General features: G+C 37.3%; 1 protein-coding gene across 2 annotated transcripts in view; it reads right to left on the reverse strand.

Annotated features, from left to right (window-relative positions):
• LOC107553594 (protein FAM222B-like) overlaps positions 1 to 17,682 on the reverse strand; it is a 55,268-nt gene that overhangs the window by 13,024 nt on the left and 24,562 nt on the right. For both annotated transcript variants that reach the window (XM_016235875.1, XM_016235874.1), the window contains exon 2: positions 2,861 to 3,053. In XM_016235875.1, coding sequence (XP_016091361.1) covers positions 2,861 to 2,942 — 82 coding nt within the window. In that variant the 5' untranslated portion in view covers positions 2,943 to 3,053. The remainder of the gene's footprint in view (positions 1 to 2,860; positions 3,054 to 17,682) is intronic.

The following is a 17,682-nucleotide window of genomic DNA, read 5'->3' on the forward strand; positions in this document are numbered from 1 at the left end:
AATGACTTTCTATTATCGCTCTAAAAGAGGCATCAGCATCAGAGGTATGCCTTCATTTCCTTTCTCTTACCTGTACATCCCCTGTAGTTCCTGTAGTTAGTAATATGACTCCATCTCTTTCTGTATTCCCACTAGTTAGAAATACGACTCCCGTCTTTCTGTGATTTCTGCTCTCTCCTGCAGTTAAAGATATGTCTCCAACCTCTCAGTAATTGCTGCCTGATGAGGGTCTTCCTGAGGCGATGTGAGACTCATCAGTCTCTGGGCCATCGGCACTCCCCCAGCCGCGCGTCTCCATAGCATAATTTGTCATCCTGATGGAGAGCTAATCTGACAGGATGTCTGCCCACAGACAGAGAAGGCAAGATATTTTGTCTGTACGTATCCTTTTTTTTTTCCTGCACTGACTGTTTCTCTGTTTGTCTGACTCTCATTTTCTCGCTGCCTCTGTATACCACTTATCTGCCTCAATCTATCTCTCTGTGAGCGGTGTGGTTCAGCAGGTGTCTGCCCTTGTAAACCGCCCTAATAAAAATCCTGGGATTTGACAATCTGTCTCTGGAAATATGCTTTTGCTCACCAACGACAGCTCTCTTTTTTTCCCCTCATTCCATTTCCTTTCTCAGTTCTGTTTAGTCTCTCGTCAGACATTTATCTCCTTTTATGGATCTGGTTTCATCTTGTCTTTTCTTAAATGCACTTAAATGTCATCTTTGACAACATCTGTATGAATTTGCGGTATTAAAAAGACACAAAATGCACAGCATGAAAGAATATTCACGCCTTGTTCATTTGAGACTGCTGAGAGGAAAGTAAACAGGAGAATGAAAGGAATATTCACTCAAAATTGAAATTTCTGTCATCATTTATTCACCTTCATGTCGTTCTAAACCTGTATGACTTTCTTCTGCTGAACACAAAACGATGCACTTTTCCATACCATTGAAGTGATAGCTCAAAACTTTCTACTTTCAGACGAAGTCAATAGGAGTTATATTAAAAATGTTCAGGCTCTTCCAAGCTTTATAATGGCAGTGAATGGGGGTCAAGATTTTGAAGCCTGTTACGACCTGCGTTTCTTGTATTTGCCATGTGTGTGTGTGTACGTGTTTTTTCTCCTCCCTCTCTCATTCTGTCTGCTCTCTGATAGGATGTCCGCTGATGGGGTGTATGATCGCTATTGGTGGTTGAGAAGGCGTGGCCTTTATAAGGACGCCGCAGGCATTCAACGAGGAGCTCATTGTTGGTTCGGACGCGATTGGGTTGAGAGCTCCTGGATTCCTCCTCCGGCCGATGATCAAACGTGTATTCTCAAGTGGAGTGTGAAATATGTTGATCACGTTATTCGTTGTCAACTTTGTGTGTTAAGATCGTAGAGCAAAAGGGGTGTCCTGCCATTTTGTTTTACTTATTTTGTTTGGGTTCTGTTTTGTGCTAGGTAGTTAGGGAAGTAATCTGTATTTTTATTTCCTTATTCGATTAGGTTATTTATTATCTTTTTCCCTCCCTAGATTTGTTTTGTTTGTTATTTTGGCCTTTAGGACATCCTGGAGAGATGCTCTTTATTTCACTTACTTGTTTTAAAATAAACCTAATCCTTTAAACTGACTAACATCGTGGAAATGTTTGATTATCGACCGGAGTGATTCGTACTTGGGATTCCATTACCACAACCCAGATTTATTATGCCCTGTTAAGAGCGATATTCTTTCTACCCCTAGATGTGGGGCGTAATAAAGCCCAAAAAAGTGCATGCATCCATCATAAAAATACTCCACACTGATCCGTGGGGTTAATAAAGGCCTTCTGAAGCGAAGCAATGTGTTTGTGTAAGAAAAATATCCATATTTAAAACTTTATAAACCGTAATCTCTAGCTTCCGCTAACTGTCGTATGCACGAACACGAGAGAGCGGCATTCAGCGGATGACATAGGACGTAGGTGTAGCTGTAAAATATATATTTTTATTATGGATGGATGCACTATTTTGGGCTTCAAAATCTCAACCCCATTCACCCCCATTCCAATTCAGATGTATACTTATACGGCTTGAGGGTGAGTGCATCTTGAGGTAATTTTCATTTTTGGGTAAACTATACATTTAAGGCAAAAAGTGACAAATAGCACCATAAAAGTAGTAATTATGAGTGATTTGCTTTTGTGGTTTACATGCAGAAACATTCTTGGAAACATTTTGTGTCCTCAATCAGATTGTTTTTGGTCAGAGTTCTGTTCATTTATTAAGGATCACATCATGCCCAGTTTTCAGTCGTTTCATGTCTTGCTTATCTTGTAGTATGACATGTCTTATAATAACAAATGTAGTGTAATTAATTGCTAAATCTATTAGCTAAATCTAGTATAAATAAATTTAAAAATGAGGGCAAATAACCCATTGGTTTTAATTTTGATGACAGAAGTTCAACAAAACCTAAATACAAATACATTTTAAAAGCAAAATTTAAAAGCAGTTAAATATTTTTTAATCTTACTTTTCTTATGTTTATTTCCATCATTTTTCCCCCTGTTCCCCCTTTGTATTTGTAAATCTTTAAATATGAGTGACGTTTTATATTTTTCTGAAGCACTGTGATAGAGCTGTGCAAGGAAGAGACCAGCACAACTCTTGTAATGCCTTTAGAAGACTTCGAAAATAGAACACCATTCATATGGACTAGTGATGCCTTTATGGTGCTTTTTGTGATTTCTGGAGATCATTGTACGGAAAAGAGCAACATCCACATTCTGCAGAACATCTTCCTTTTTGTTCGACAAAAGAAAGAAATGGTTTAGAAAAACATGTGTGAGTAAGTGACCAAATGTTTCAACTCTGTGTGTGTGTTTTTGTGTTTGTACTTACATTTCTGAAATCCAGTGTTCATCTGCGAGTGGGGGTGGAGCTGAAAGGAGAGATCACCTGGCCCTGGCAGACAGGCCAGCATCTCATACACACACACACACACACACACACCCACACCCACACCCACACCCACACACACACGGGCACACACTCTCACTCCTAGAGCAACATGGACCACACACTCCTCCTCACACTGTAGAGAAAAAAGAGAGAGAAATTAGATGTTACAGCAAGCACCTCAGTATGAAGTTCAAGCCCAACAACGTGTCTGAACCCAGAACAACATTTTGTCATTAACTATGTCTTTCTATCACAGCAGTACTGCACAGTGAACTCTCATCGGCCCAAAATAGCCGTTAAACATCAGATATGTTTTCAATAGCTGTGATTAGGTGGAGTTATACAGCATTTTTTTTCGCTAATTGAAATAAATCTGAAATAAAATAAAATCTAAAAGTTAGATTAATTTTTTTAAACAAATACATTTGAAATGTTGCCTTCCTCTGAAAGTTGAAGTAATAAAACTACAACTGAAATAATAAAAACAAAAGCTAATTCAAAATATTAATAAATACTATAATAGCATATAATATCAAAAGAACACTGGTTGTGCTACACCTCGCTAGGACACAGTGTTTGTATAAAAGCTTTTCAGATTTAGATGATTAAAAGCTTTCACAGTACCACAGTACAGAACAAAGTCCAAAATACAGAAAGACAGTAATTAGACATTAATAAAGTATTAATAAAAAGCTATACACTAAACAATTAATGTATAAACATAAATGAATAAAATGATAATAAGAAAACATTCAGTTCACGTCTGTGAACTGAAGGATGCCTGAAGTCTTCATTATTGTTGATAAATTTTATTAAAAAAACTTTAGTCAACAAACATGTCAGTAATTAGATTTTCAACAAAATTATATTTAAAACAAACTAATTAAAAATGTCTCTCTTGCCCTCAGAAAATCATGATTTAAAAGGGATGGCGTGCATTAAAAGCTTACTGTAAGAAAAGGTGCAAAGCTAAATGACTCACAATCATGTTCAGGATCATTTTCCAACATAACAGGAGCAATGAGACAATGACCATCTTTCAGTTTGACACACACATTTTCACTGCATTCATTAAAACTCAGCAAGTCTTCTAATCAAGTGTGTCACAAGGAATGCATCCAAACATCAATTCAAATGTGTGATTGAGTGCAATTTCACACATATTTATGTGAAAAATGAACTGCATGGCAAACAGATTTTCCGTTGCAATTACAAAAAGAACCAGCGAAAAACTCAGCTATGATAGCTTCAAAGCTTTGGATTCACATCAATTAATCAACCAACCTATAAATCAAGTGAAACTTAGGAAATCAAAATATCCTTTGTCAATTCAGAGCAGCAAAAACCCCTCATGTACCTTTCCATTCCAATCCACTCTCACTAATCGTACAGGTGCAGGCAAAACACACTTAATATAAAATCTGAGGTTCAATTTAACATCAAACATACCAGCCAGAGTGCTCTGACCGTGCCCCAGGTGCTGCAAGTCTCTCTCCTCACCTCCACATCTTTAGCCCGTCTTCTCGCATGAATGGTGTGATCTAAGGTGACCTTTGCTAAATTCCAAACTTTCACATTGAAATTTTTTACTTCAGCAAGGCGAGAATCATACCACTGAGAACATTTCCGACACCTCAACCATCAGTCATTAAGCACAATGAGTTAGTGCGACTGTGTGGGCATAAATCCACATGCACAGAATGGAAGGAATTGTCCGGACCAGCTGTCAATGCGACAGGATGTTTCGTTGATTGCTTTTTTTTATTTTTATTTTGTATCTACCGGATAGCGCCGTCCATCTGTGAAATGTGACTGATTCAAACAATTCTCTATATAGAGTGCAACAGTGCCTGTCCACTTTTTTTTAGCAGCTTTGATGATTTCGGAAATATTTTTACTACAGGGATTTTTTTAAAAACCCATTTTGTTTAAGATTTATATGCAATGATCAAAAACAACAGCCCCTAAAAACAAACTCATTGTAATTTCAAATCTTTACCAATCTTTGCCACTATCCTTCAAACCACTAAGTTTTAACCATTTGTCAGCAAGAAGTTTTTAATCATTTAAAATACAATAACATTTAGTATGATCACTTTTTCTTTTATGTATTTTAAAGTACAGGTCAGAATAAGTTTGTTGTTACATTTTTACATAAATATATCTGTTACGCTTATTTTACCCATATTTTGACATTTTATTTTCGTAAAAGTTATTTGAAACATGAAAAGACACTTGCATTTAATATGTATATAAAATCACTACTGTAAATTGAATTTGATGTGGACATGAAAATGGGATGCCTCGCATTTTACCCTTAAAGACGTTGATTCTGTATATTGAAATAATTTTAATTTATTGCAAAATAAGCATATTAGTATGGAGACTGCAATCTATAACAATAGACTGAACATCAAATATCTTCTGACGAGCTATGATGTCGTCTGGTGATTTGTGGTGAGAAACTTTGCATACAGCCATGTAACTACATCCTCTAACTACACACTGACACCAGACAAAAACAATGTATTAAAACATGTATATGCAAATAAACAGTTCAGACAAGAAGCAATTATGCACCAAACAACTGTGATAGGGCAGCACAAGGCCAGCCAGCCAAAGCTGGGAAAGAGAGCAAGAAATAAAGAGTTAGTATGTGGTGAAAGGTCATGATGGCAGCTCATTAAAATCCTGCCAGTGCACTAACAATGCAGCAGGGCCTGATACAGTCATACTCGCTCTCTATCAGATTTATTGAGGAAGGGTTCTAATCTGAAAGTCAGTGAACTGCCTACTGTCTGCATAAACTGCTGTATTCTGAGTGAGCTTTATTTTTGATTTCTCCCCTGTCCCCATGCAGTGCTTGCATGCATGCTGAGTCTCACAAACCAGTCCTGTCTAGACAAAAGTATCTACGTAGCAGTGTTTGTCGGCCAATATAGTATTTTTAATTGTGCATTGCTCTTTTTACATTTAAGATTATCTGTCATCTAACGCTCCCTTAAAGTCCAACTTTAAAAATATTTATAATTTAATAACACTGTTAAATATAATATTTAGCAAATCTTAAAATTAATACAATTGATCATCATCTCTATATTAACATTTAAAGCTATTGATTTGAGTGCTTTTTTTATTAGTGATTTACCAGTTATCGGTCATTATGTAAAAATCTGTTGCAAGATTAATTTCAACGCATTTTTATTTATTTTATTTTTTGTTAAAGGATCCCATGCACCTACGCTACCATTTAAAAGTTTGGGGTCAGGTTCTTTGAAAGAAATTAACACTTCAGCAGTGACACATTAAACTGCATGATCTGAAGCAGGGCTATTCAATTAGTTTCGTTTGAGGGCCGGATTATTGAATTGAAAATTTGAAGGGGGCCAAGGGGGAGGGGGGCCGTGCTGATCTCTTTCTGGGGGGCCTATAAAATTAGAAATTAAATTTAAATGCATATAATATCAACTAATATGACCAACACCAACATCTATAAAAAAAAAAATTTTTTAAAGAGTGCTGTCTGTCAGTCGTTTAAATTTTTTTTCTTATTCTGGAATTAATTGTATATTCATATGTTGTCATAATTTCACATTGAACCTCCAAATTAATGTAGAAATTAAAGGTGGTATATTTTAAATATGTTTAATGGCATCTCTTTACTAGCCTATTATTAACAAAGGCCAGTATTTTTTATACCAATACTGCTACTGATGTCTCTATTAAATGCATTGTCACCTCAATTTTAGCCATTAATTATAGCCATTCAACATTAAAGAATAATTGAAAGGCATTATTTTAACATTTAGTAGGCTCGGAAAAATATAACATTTAATTTAACTGAACTTAAAACAATCTTCACAAACTATTAATTGTATTTTATAGTTTTGGAATCATTGTGTTTTTGTCGGTTGAAGAGCTACTGGTGCTCTGTCTGAAGCTGCTCTGATAATCATCTTCGCTCAGTGTCTGCTCTATTTCTCGCCAGAAGTTATGACCTCTAACACTGTCTTGAAACTCGTTTAAACTAGAGTTGTGGATATCTCATAACCCTCTCACACAAGCGCTTGTCAACACTGCCGTCTATTGATGTTGCGGTCTCCGGTAGATTGTTGTTGTTGCGTCTCTTCCTTTTCCAGGGTATATACAGGAATCATGGAGTTAAATTTAATACCTTTTAAAACCTTTTTAAGACTCTTTCCATACATTTTAAGACCTCATCGCCACTCCAAGTTTTAACCCGGTTACATCTGCGACACTTTAACTTCCATTTACTATATATTGATTGTAAGATAGCACAAATAAACAGACTTACTTTGTGATAACTCCTTATCAATGCAATATCATTCAGAAGGGGGGAACAAAGCACAAGATAATTAATTGAGTGACTAATCAATGCAACCCAAGAAACAAGAATTAGAACAATAAACAAAACAACTGACAAAACTTATTGTGGAGGGAAAATAAAGCTCTCCTAGCTAACTGGGCAATGAGTTCACGCAGTATATTCAAAAGATGTATTTGTCATATCAACTCTTATACTGTCTGCAAACCATAGCTCTTTTGTGGAACACTTCTCATGACAAACATCTGACTGATCAGACAGTTTACCTGTGATTACGGAGTGCTTGATTTGATGCAGACTTGACAGAGTGTCAGTACTGCACCTGAACGTGTCTGAATGATCATGGAAGGTAAAATAATGATCACAACTACATCATTTTAATTGTGAATCCCAAGCCCATGCCAGTATAAAAAACAGCCCAAAGTAGCGCAATTATGTCCCAAATATAAAAACGTCATTTCCATCCCTAAAATACATATTTTTATAGTCACTGTTATGCACATTTATCATAAACACAGCTCAAATGCTTCCTACTGTGGCCCAAAACATTTGGCAGTTTTATTACAGGTAGAATGCAAAATGTTTCAGTACAAGCATTTCAACCAAATGTAATTTATGCAATATTTCATACCTTTAACCCACTGGGGAAAATCAACCCATGGCAACAGTTTAAAAGCAGCCCAATTTCGTGGAAAAAAACAACAACAACCCTGCATCCAACACGAGCTGCAGAAGTCAGATTTGACTAATCACGGGTCAAAAGTAAGGAGAGATAACTGACAAAGATTTTGGAGTATTTGCTGCTCAACAGATCCTGAGCTCACTGACAAATATCTTTTATCGTATATGTGCTCCCTTTACACAGTGTGCGAGCAATCGCGAAATCGAAAGTGAACTGCGAGCGCTCATTCACATTGATAACGGCGCCCTGATGTGGGAAAATAATATACAATATTAGAATGTTTGCGGGAGCGAACACAAAAATCCCGGGAGCGGATGGGAGCATGCGGTAATGGTAAGAAGCTCAGCGAGAGCGATATCAACAAGCCCCACGCTATCACGCAGCGGCGCAGGCAGTCAGTGAGAGCCCTAACAGATGAAGTCAAATCTTGCATAAATTTCATAAATAAACTACACAGAACCCCACTATTCGGACAAATATACATAATGAAAAGATTATACAAAATTTAATACCTTGGAAAATGGCATTTAAGACTTTTTAATACTTATTAAGGGCCTTAATTTTATCTAAATTGATTTATCAACTTTTAATACTTTTTAAGACCCCACGGACACCCTGTTTTCTTTTTTGGGTGAGAAACCATGGCCTGGGCCAGTGATGCCACCTTGTGCACAAATTAATTAGTGCAAAAACAATTCAAGGCGTATGTGAGACCTGCGCTTAGCCTACTCTTCCCTCGGGCTGGATGAAGATGATTGGCGGGCTGGATTGGGACCACGGGCCGCCAATTGAATAGCCATGATCTAAAGTGACAGTAAAAACATGTTACAAAAGATCAAATAAGTGCCGTTCCTTTGAACTTTTTATTTAAAGAATTCTGGAAAAAAGTACCACAAAAATATTAAGCAGCACAACTGTTTGCAACATTGATAATAATACGAAATGTTTATTGAGCACCAAATTAGCAAATTCAAATGATTTCTGAAGGATCATGTGACACTGAAGACTGGACTAATGGCTGCTGAAAATTCAGCTTTGCCACAACAGGAATAAATTACATTTTAAAATATATATTCTTCCTGACCCCAAACTATTATAACTATTACAACTATATGGAGCAGAAGCCCCATCAGACCAGTACTGACTGCTCCAAAGTCAAAACGTACACACAGTATCAGAGCTGGTGGAAAATCTGGAGAGAGCTAAAGACAGGAAGAGAGAAAGTGAGTCTGGATTCTCCATGGCTGGGGATGTTTGGGTCAGACCGCATCTGATAAAACTCTTTTCTCCACTGCTTATTCTCTTTCTCTGTATGCATGGGAGGACAGAGGGAGGGTGTATGTGGGAGAAGAAAGGATAGAGGGAGGAAAGTGGAGTGGAAGTGAGCTATTTAGAAAATGACTACAGTAAGCTGTAATCAGGCTCTGGTGGGGCTGAGCTCTGGAGCTCAGACAATCTGCCTACACTGGCCTTTATGCTCAGGAAAAACAGACTAATTACACTAAAATATACACATACAATAGAGTGAGAGAGAAATCCAATGTACGGTTGCATGTACAGTTTCCCAGGAACACAAAAAGCTATTGAGTGAAATTACTTTTCAGGGGAAGAGTGGAGAGGAGAGATTGTGATTATCATTTATGAGGACTATGAAAAAGGGGACATCAGGTGGGCGGGGGGGGGTGAGAGCTTACATTTAGATTTTTTCAAAAGAGAAACAAGCTTTACCCTTGAATATGAGAGAGAGAGAGAGACATTGGCTGTAAATAAACGTTCACATCAGCGCAGGCCCATTTAAAGAATCAATTTATAGCAGCCTGAATAGATTGTGCTGTAGCTGCGTGTTGACTGTCAGCGTGTTACTGATGACTTAAACACATCCCCTGAACGATATGCTTTCGCATGCTTTTTTATTCTGTGAGAGTTATTCTGAGAGTTTTGTTGGTCTAAGAGTGTCAATTTTAAGCACATGAAGTGTGTGAAACATGCAGTTTCAGGTATTATAGCTTCTAAGTCAGAGAGAATTTAGCTAATAGCTAATGCTAATGGAGTGTGTGTGAGAAAGAAAGAAAGAAAGAAAGAAAGAAAAAGAAAGAAAGAAAGGAGAGTAGACTAAGAGGAAGAGGAAAATGTGTGAAGCCATCAATTAGAAAAATAATGAAAGAAAAAAAGAAGTAATGATGCGTCAACAGGGGAACAGAAATCAAAGAAAAATAGAAGAGGTGAACAGTATTAAAGCTTAAAACAGAGATATTGGCTGTCTGACACTGCAGAATGGAGACTCGCATTATGACATATGCTGGTATTCAGTAATACAGCATATTGCAGTAATGAACATCCATAGAGTGCATATTTTCTATATATACCTTAAGCCCATGCTTCAGTTTTGGCGAATGCATACAGCCGAACATTTTCAAACTATACTCTGTTTGACATGCTCGATACATGCACAGCAGAAAGTTTCATCCAAGCCCAGTGTTTGCAATATTTATAACATTTATCTTTCAACTAGAGTTGCAGATCTCAATCCGTCACACAAGCGCTTGTCTGAGTGGAAGCCTGTTGTTGTTGGGGTCTCCCGCAGTTAGTTGTTGTTCCGTCTACTCACAATTTCACAGCTGTAAAACAATGATCCGGGCCAGTGTTTCCACCTTGGGCTTATATACTTTGGGCTTTATTGTCCTAATTGTTTAGCTGTTGGTAACTGTTTGGTAACCAACATTGTTCAAAATATCTTCTTTGGTGTTCAACAGCTGAAAGAAATTCATACAGGTTTGGAATAAATTAAGGGTGAGTAAATGATAACAGAATTTTAATTTTTAGGTGAACTATACCTTTAAATCTTTTCAAACAGCAATTAAGATTGTTGTATTCGCTAGGGTGTTTATAAAACAACAACTAATTCTTCCCATCAAGCATTTACATGTACAAGTATTTAAGTATTAAAAAAATCAGAATATTGATTGAAAATGTTTTTTTTCTTTATTATCATCTTCATAATTGTGTTCTTCTGCACTTTAATTGTTTGAAACTTCAAAAAAAATCAGCAATTATTGTGATATGAAAAAACACACATATAACACAGTTTACACAACATATACGACAAAGACCATTAGCATTGCAACAAACTTTATTCAAATGAGCAGGGACTACCATTGGGAGTGCAGACAGTGATCGGACTGAGTGTTAGAGTAGAAATGACAGCACAGCAAAATGGTGACCTCCAGCAATTGAATAATGGGAGTGTGAGTGATTGAGAGCCCCTCTGACATTTCTACTCGTGATCGTTCAGCCTAGTGCTGGGCGGTATGACCAAAAATTTATATCACGGTATTTTTCAAAATTATACCGGTTTCACGGTACTTTTTTTTTTTCATGCATGACCGGGTGTTAACCATATTTTCTACTGATTGAGAGAGGAAATACTGCAGTACATTGACTTAGAATGCCCTATTTTACTGTCATGATGAGTGAATATTGTCAAAAAATACCACACTAAATAGTGACTAAACACAACTTTGGGCTCTGCTCTCACGGAGAATATTTATTTATATAGCATATTTTATTTTAGATGAATTGTCAATAACAATTGGGTGGAGCCAGAGCCAATGGTGAAAGTATTTTTGCGCGAGGAGACCCCGCCCCCTTTTGGAGGTTCTACCCACTTTTGGAGTTCACGCCCCATTTTGGAGATCTCCGGTCTGCAGTTATATCTACTTGAAAGTCGCGCTCGTGTGTGTGAGACGCGGGAGCTGATGGCAGGGGGTGGTGGATATTTGTGGCGGTCAATGTGGATATTGTGGAGGAGTTATTCTGTGTCATCACGTTCTATTAGTTCTACAGCTTCAGTTTCAGAACTTTCACGCTTAGTAACACATACAGCTGTTCCCTCACCACAGTGCAACAGTGAAAAGGGACCCCTTTCAAACAGTGTCGCGTTCCGAACTTTGTTTAAGCGACATATTATTATTGCGTATTGCGGTATTTAAAAAATTCATATCATAATCAAAAATAAACACCGGTATTCGGTATGAACCGGTATACTGCCCAGCACTAGTTCAGCCACTGAACATAAGGTGTGAGTACAGCAGAAAGTGAGTGATCTGTGGGTGTGTGTGTGAACAAACGCATGGAAAGATCATACCCGTGAATGTGAGTAAGCGCGAGAGTGTTTGCATGCATGAAAGAGAAGATGCGACAGACAGAGCCAGCTTAGGGGCAAGATATACAATGACGTGTATCCAATTCATTAATATACATCATCATTACATTTCTACTGTAACATATACTAGAGGCAACCGGGAAAAGCAATATGCAGGACTTATCATATAGGTGGATGTGTGTGTTGACCACTTACAGTGAGGTGATGTGTGAACAATGAACCACAGGCCAAATGAAAAGGTGTTGAAGCTCTCTGCATTTTTATTTATATCTGGACCTGCCTGAGCAAGGCTGTGTAATGTGAAGCCCAACAGATGTGACAAAAACAAGAGGAACATTGAGAAAAAAGCAGCAGAGCAGAAGAGAGGCAGAACTGCTACATACACACATGCTTTAAATACTCAGAAACTAAACAAGAATCTTCAGGCTCCTCACGACTTGTCACAATGTAATTCCAAAAATGCATCTCAATTTTTCAGCCACATATGGGTGTAAATCTTTAGCGTGTTGCCAAATTCAGTGTAAAGATTACACATTAAAATCTGTACTAAAACTAGAAGGGGAACATTATATTGAACACTTATGACAGGAAGAGCCACTCACTGGATATTGGAGTTCATCTGTGCGTTATAAATCACTGGATTTACCTTGCAGACACAGCCATTAACTGCTTCATACAACAGCAATGGCACAATTGAATGGTTCTCCTTAATTCTTTGAGTACTTTTTTTGTGTATATGGTTACGCTAGTGGCACAGAAATTATACTTCATGTTTATTTACCAATAAAACAGAAATATTAATCAATTAATTTTGAACTGGAAGTGACAAAAATAATGAGCCATGATTCAGTAAGTAACTCAAGAACAGCTCTGACACACTGATTCAAAATTATTCTTTTGAGTCTTTTTGAATGAATCAATTAAAAGAGTCCGCTCATAAAAATCTGACTATGCATACATTTTGCAAAAATTTGCCTTAAAGCAGCCTTTCCATCCCAGGTTTGTCTAGAAAATGTGATTCCATTATATATTCTATTGTATATTTAACTAAATTAAAGCGAAGGAGCAAATTATGTGGCCACAACTGAACTAAAACTAGGGAACGAATTTGTATGATGTGGCCACGATTTAACAAGGGAATTAATTAATTATATGTATCCACTAATTAATATGTTGTGGGAACAAATTCTTAATTTGTGGGCATTATCCATTTCTTCTTCTGCACATTCTTCTGTACATTTTCTTTTACATATAGGCCTACATTTTTTAATTATTTGCATCTTGCTGTTTCCATCCAACATATTTTTATGCATTATTCCAAAATTGGCCTGAAAATATGTGTAAGGAAACCCGGCTAATGCCTTAATAGTGCATTGTGAAGTCTGCTGTAGTCTCTCACTGCATACTATACAGAGAAAAAAAGCAGCAACAAATTAAATGAAACGTTTCAACAACCATCAGCCCCCCTTATGCAACTGGATAAAGTTATCAAAACACCTCACATCCATCCCACCGCTAACAAAAAACCTCTGCAAAGACCATATAAAGTCAAAACTGAAGTTTCAACAACTGCTCAATGATATACCCACACTGACGTAAGACCACTAGGGAGTAAGAGTGTGTCCCTCACACACATTCTTTATATACCAGACGTCTGTGCTAGTTCACAATAACAGAAACGAGGATAAAAATGAAAGTAATGACAGGGTGAGACAATTTCATTTTTGAAAAGATTCATCCATTTACTGCTCATCCGTTTGCCCAAGACGCCTGCAGCTCATCCGAAATTGGACACCCTGGTGATAAATTGCGGCAAAAGCAAAAAAGGAAGGAAGAAAGAGGAATGATTTTTGAAAGGGCAGGGGAAAAGCTGTCTGTCTGCCTCTGGTGAGTGGGAGGGCCTCTCTCTCCAGGATTCAGGCAGCTGCCATCTCATCCCAGAGTGCTTTAGATGAACATGCCCATCCCAACAGCTGTCCCTCCCTGTGCCCTTCAACTGTTACTGGACACCAAAGATGCAACCCAACGTTCAACATTAAGGGGAACCGAATCAGCCTAGAGTGCATCCTGGCTCTTCATCATGATTTGTCACGTTTATGCCTCCTTACAACGATCTATGGCCAGCCTTTTCCAGCCGTACCCTTCCCTCATCCATCATAATGTGGACGGCCCAATTGCTCCAGCACATCTAAACCGCAGCATCCACACAAACACTTTACAGGAACTAGTTTTAGCCAGGGGCTCTTTCTGAGAGAAGGTTGATCTTTGTTTAAAGAGCCCAGAGCCAAAGCAAAGTTTAATGAACTGATTCTGACGATATTTAACACACAGGTACACAAAGGTGTTTGATTCCATATGAAATGCAAACACAAACTCTTCTATTTCTTTAGTTATTATCGAGTAACTTGCATTTCAGACAAGATTTGACTAGTTAAGGTGCAGTCACACTAGTCTTTGGTTGGCAATGGGATGTCACACTCTAAGGTAGTGGTTCTCAACCTTTTTGAATTTCAAGTATTCAAAGGGCCACAGACTTTTACAGTTTTACGTGATTTACTGGATATGGATTAAGGATAAGAATTAAAAATATATTATATTATATTTTTTATATCAATGGAGTTATAAGATTTTATAAAAAAAAACAAAAAACAAACAAACAGTTGTTAATGGGGTACTCTACTCCACTTTTCTGCAACACAAGTTTGTATTATTTGTATGGAGCAAAGTAGTCAATAAGTCAAACATTTTTTTTTTGCTATTTGAATTTGCAGGTCAGAATTACCTAAACATGAACTATGGTGCAGAAGAGGAGTTTCTGTCTCTCAACCGAACGGTTGAAATTAATTTAAGAAAATTAGTTTGTTTCACTCAAATATTACTGAAAGTTCATTGTACTAACAGAAAAAAAGTTATGTGAACTCAAAATCTGATTGTAGTAAGCTGAACTTGCTGACTGAGTTGCAGCAGATTTCTAGTTCCCAGCATGCTTTGCGTCTGACTGTAGGAGATTAAATGTCGAAATGAAGTGTTATTTTGTGTGTTTTTGCACAAGATAAATATAGGGAGAGATGTGTTAAGGTTTAATATTCGGTTATGTTGAGATTTACAGGGGTTTCTGTTATATTGATGTTTTGTAGAGTCACCATTGTAGTGAAGAGTAGAGCCTGTGGTTGAAGGAGGGCTGCAAACATTTTTGCATATATTTCGTGATTTACTGGATATGGATATTTCACATTTTTCATGAAAAAGGAATTGAAAGGCACACAAATCTAGTGTAACTATACCTTTCGGTTCACATGTTTTCTCTCCACCAATGAAAATAGTTCTGAAAGAACAGCGACAGCTATTTCCCATGGGTGCTCAACGCATTCTGTCATCACTCCACTCCAGCTCTGCTCCAGTTTTTACATTTAATACATTTTACAATGTCAGCTCGCTATCACAGAGTGACTTCAAAGCAACACATCAATATCCTATCACAGACGCATGGAGAGAACAGATATAAAAAGAAGAGAATAAATGCCAAAATTCTCTTTTTTACTGTCGTTCTTTGCTGTACTCATCATATACACACTCCTCTGACAGCCACCACAGTCCACAATCCTCTACTGTTGTCCTGTGGGCTGTACAGGGGAGATGGTCAAACAGACAATCTGCTTGGCTTTGTGACCGCAAACATTTCACAAGGGCATGTGACCATGGGAACAGACACATCAAACACAAGCAAACCGCCACAACTGTGCTGAACTTTCCAGATTCCAGGAAAAAGATAAAGCCTTGTCATGGACGAAAACTCGCTGAGAATCTGCTTTAGCTCTAGATTACCATAAACCTGTCAGATGCGTCTTACAACCTATTTATGTACACAAACGCTTGCTGTCAGGGAAAGGTGAGGTTTTGGACATATTCTTTCAGGGTTCCCACATCCCTTGAACAATATATTTCCATGACTTTTCATGTTTTCATTCCAGAAGGATTTTAGAAATAATTTTATACAGCTTGCACCTAAAAAGAACAATTTATAGTCTATTTCTAAACAAAAAGAAATAGGCTAAAATAAAATACATAAATATTATATTCACTGAAGAAATTCCCTAATATTCCAAGTTTTCCATAAAAGTGAGAACTTTGTCAGTTGATTAAAATGAATCACATGAATCGCAAACTGAAAAGTGAAAAAAATTTGTTGACTTGCTGGTCTAATGCTATAATACACCTTAGCATTTAGTCTTTGCGCCTGACATTTATCGGAGACACGCTCAGATACGCCCTTCATCAGTACATCACTTCCTCATCACAAACACTCATTTTGTTCCCATCTCAACGTCCTACAATTGTGTGTTCAGAAGTGTGTGTGTGTGTGTGTGTCTGAGCAGAAAGCTTATCAGCCCACATCAGACTTTCAAGTTCGGCCAAACCCTTTTCTCTCTCAATAAGCTCTGAAACATCAATCACTGCAGATACAGTGCTGTTGACACAAAGGCCGTAGAAAGAAAGAGGGCACTGCAAATTCCTGAAGTAACAAAGCTTATGAAGCGCGTCTGATGGGGTCAATAAGCTTTTTACAGGCCGGTAAGTTGCTGTGAAACTGCAGGAGTGACCCAGGCATTTGAGAGGTGTCAGAGAGGTGAGTGTTTTCTAATCTTTACGAGAGAACAGCTTGCGCAAGCTTTAACACTGACTCGCATGAAACTGGGCACTGATGCATAAGCAGTAACGTCGCTAACAATGTGTGAGCAGGAGGGAACGAAGCCTTTTGGCCGCCTCTAATCAATTTCATCAGCAGCCTGGCGCTCAACGGCAGCTCACCACAAAGCTCAAAATCTGCCCTGTTTGTCCCTTTAGGGGACAGTACAGCTACGTCAGCATCAAATGCAAATAAATAAATGAATAAATGACATCAGTCTTTACAGTTTCAGTAACAGTGTGTCAAATTAGTCCCTGAATGCTGTCTGCCCACAAGAGCAATTGTGTCTGCCCAATGTGTGAATGGTCAAATTTTGCATTTTTTATCAGTGATGAATTCCTATGAGTTTTCCATGACCTTTCTAGTCATTTGTGATTATTTACCAGACAAGGATTTACAAAAATCATTCAAATTCAGACTGAATGATTTCCATAACAACTATAACAAACCAATCAATCATTTGTGAACAGCATACATTACTATATGGGGTGGGTAAGAATTTTTTATGTTTTTAAAAAAGGCTCTAATGTTCACCAAGCCTGCATTTATTTGTTAAAAAATACAGTAACAGTAATATTGTGTAATATTCTGATTTAAATTTGTGCTTTATAATTTTATATCATTTAAAATGTAATTTACTCTAGTGATAGTACAGCTGAATTTTCAGCAATCATTACTCCAGTCTTAAGTGTCACATGGAACTTCAGAAATCATTCTAATATGCTGATTTGGTGCTAAGAAAACATTTATTATTACCAATATTAAAAACTGCTGTGCTGCTTAATTTTTTTGTGGAAACCATGATACTTTTTTCAGTATTCTTTGATGGTTCAAAAGAATAGAATTAATTTGAAATAGAAAACATTTGTAACATTACAAATTATTT

This window comes from Sinocyclocheilus grahami, unplaced genomic scaffold, assembly GCF_001515645.1.
Source record: "Sinocyclocheilus grahami isolate Dianchi unplaced genomic scaffold, SAMN03320097.WGS_v1.1 scaffold475.1, whole genome shotgun sequence".
NCBI lineage: Eukaryota > Metazoa > Chordata > Actinopteri > Cypriniformes > Cyprinidae > Sinocyclocheilus > Sinocyclocheilus grahami.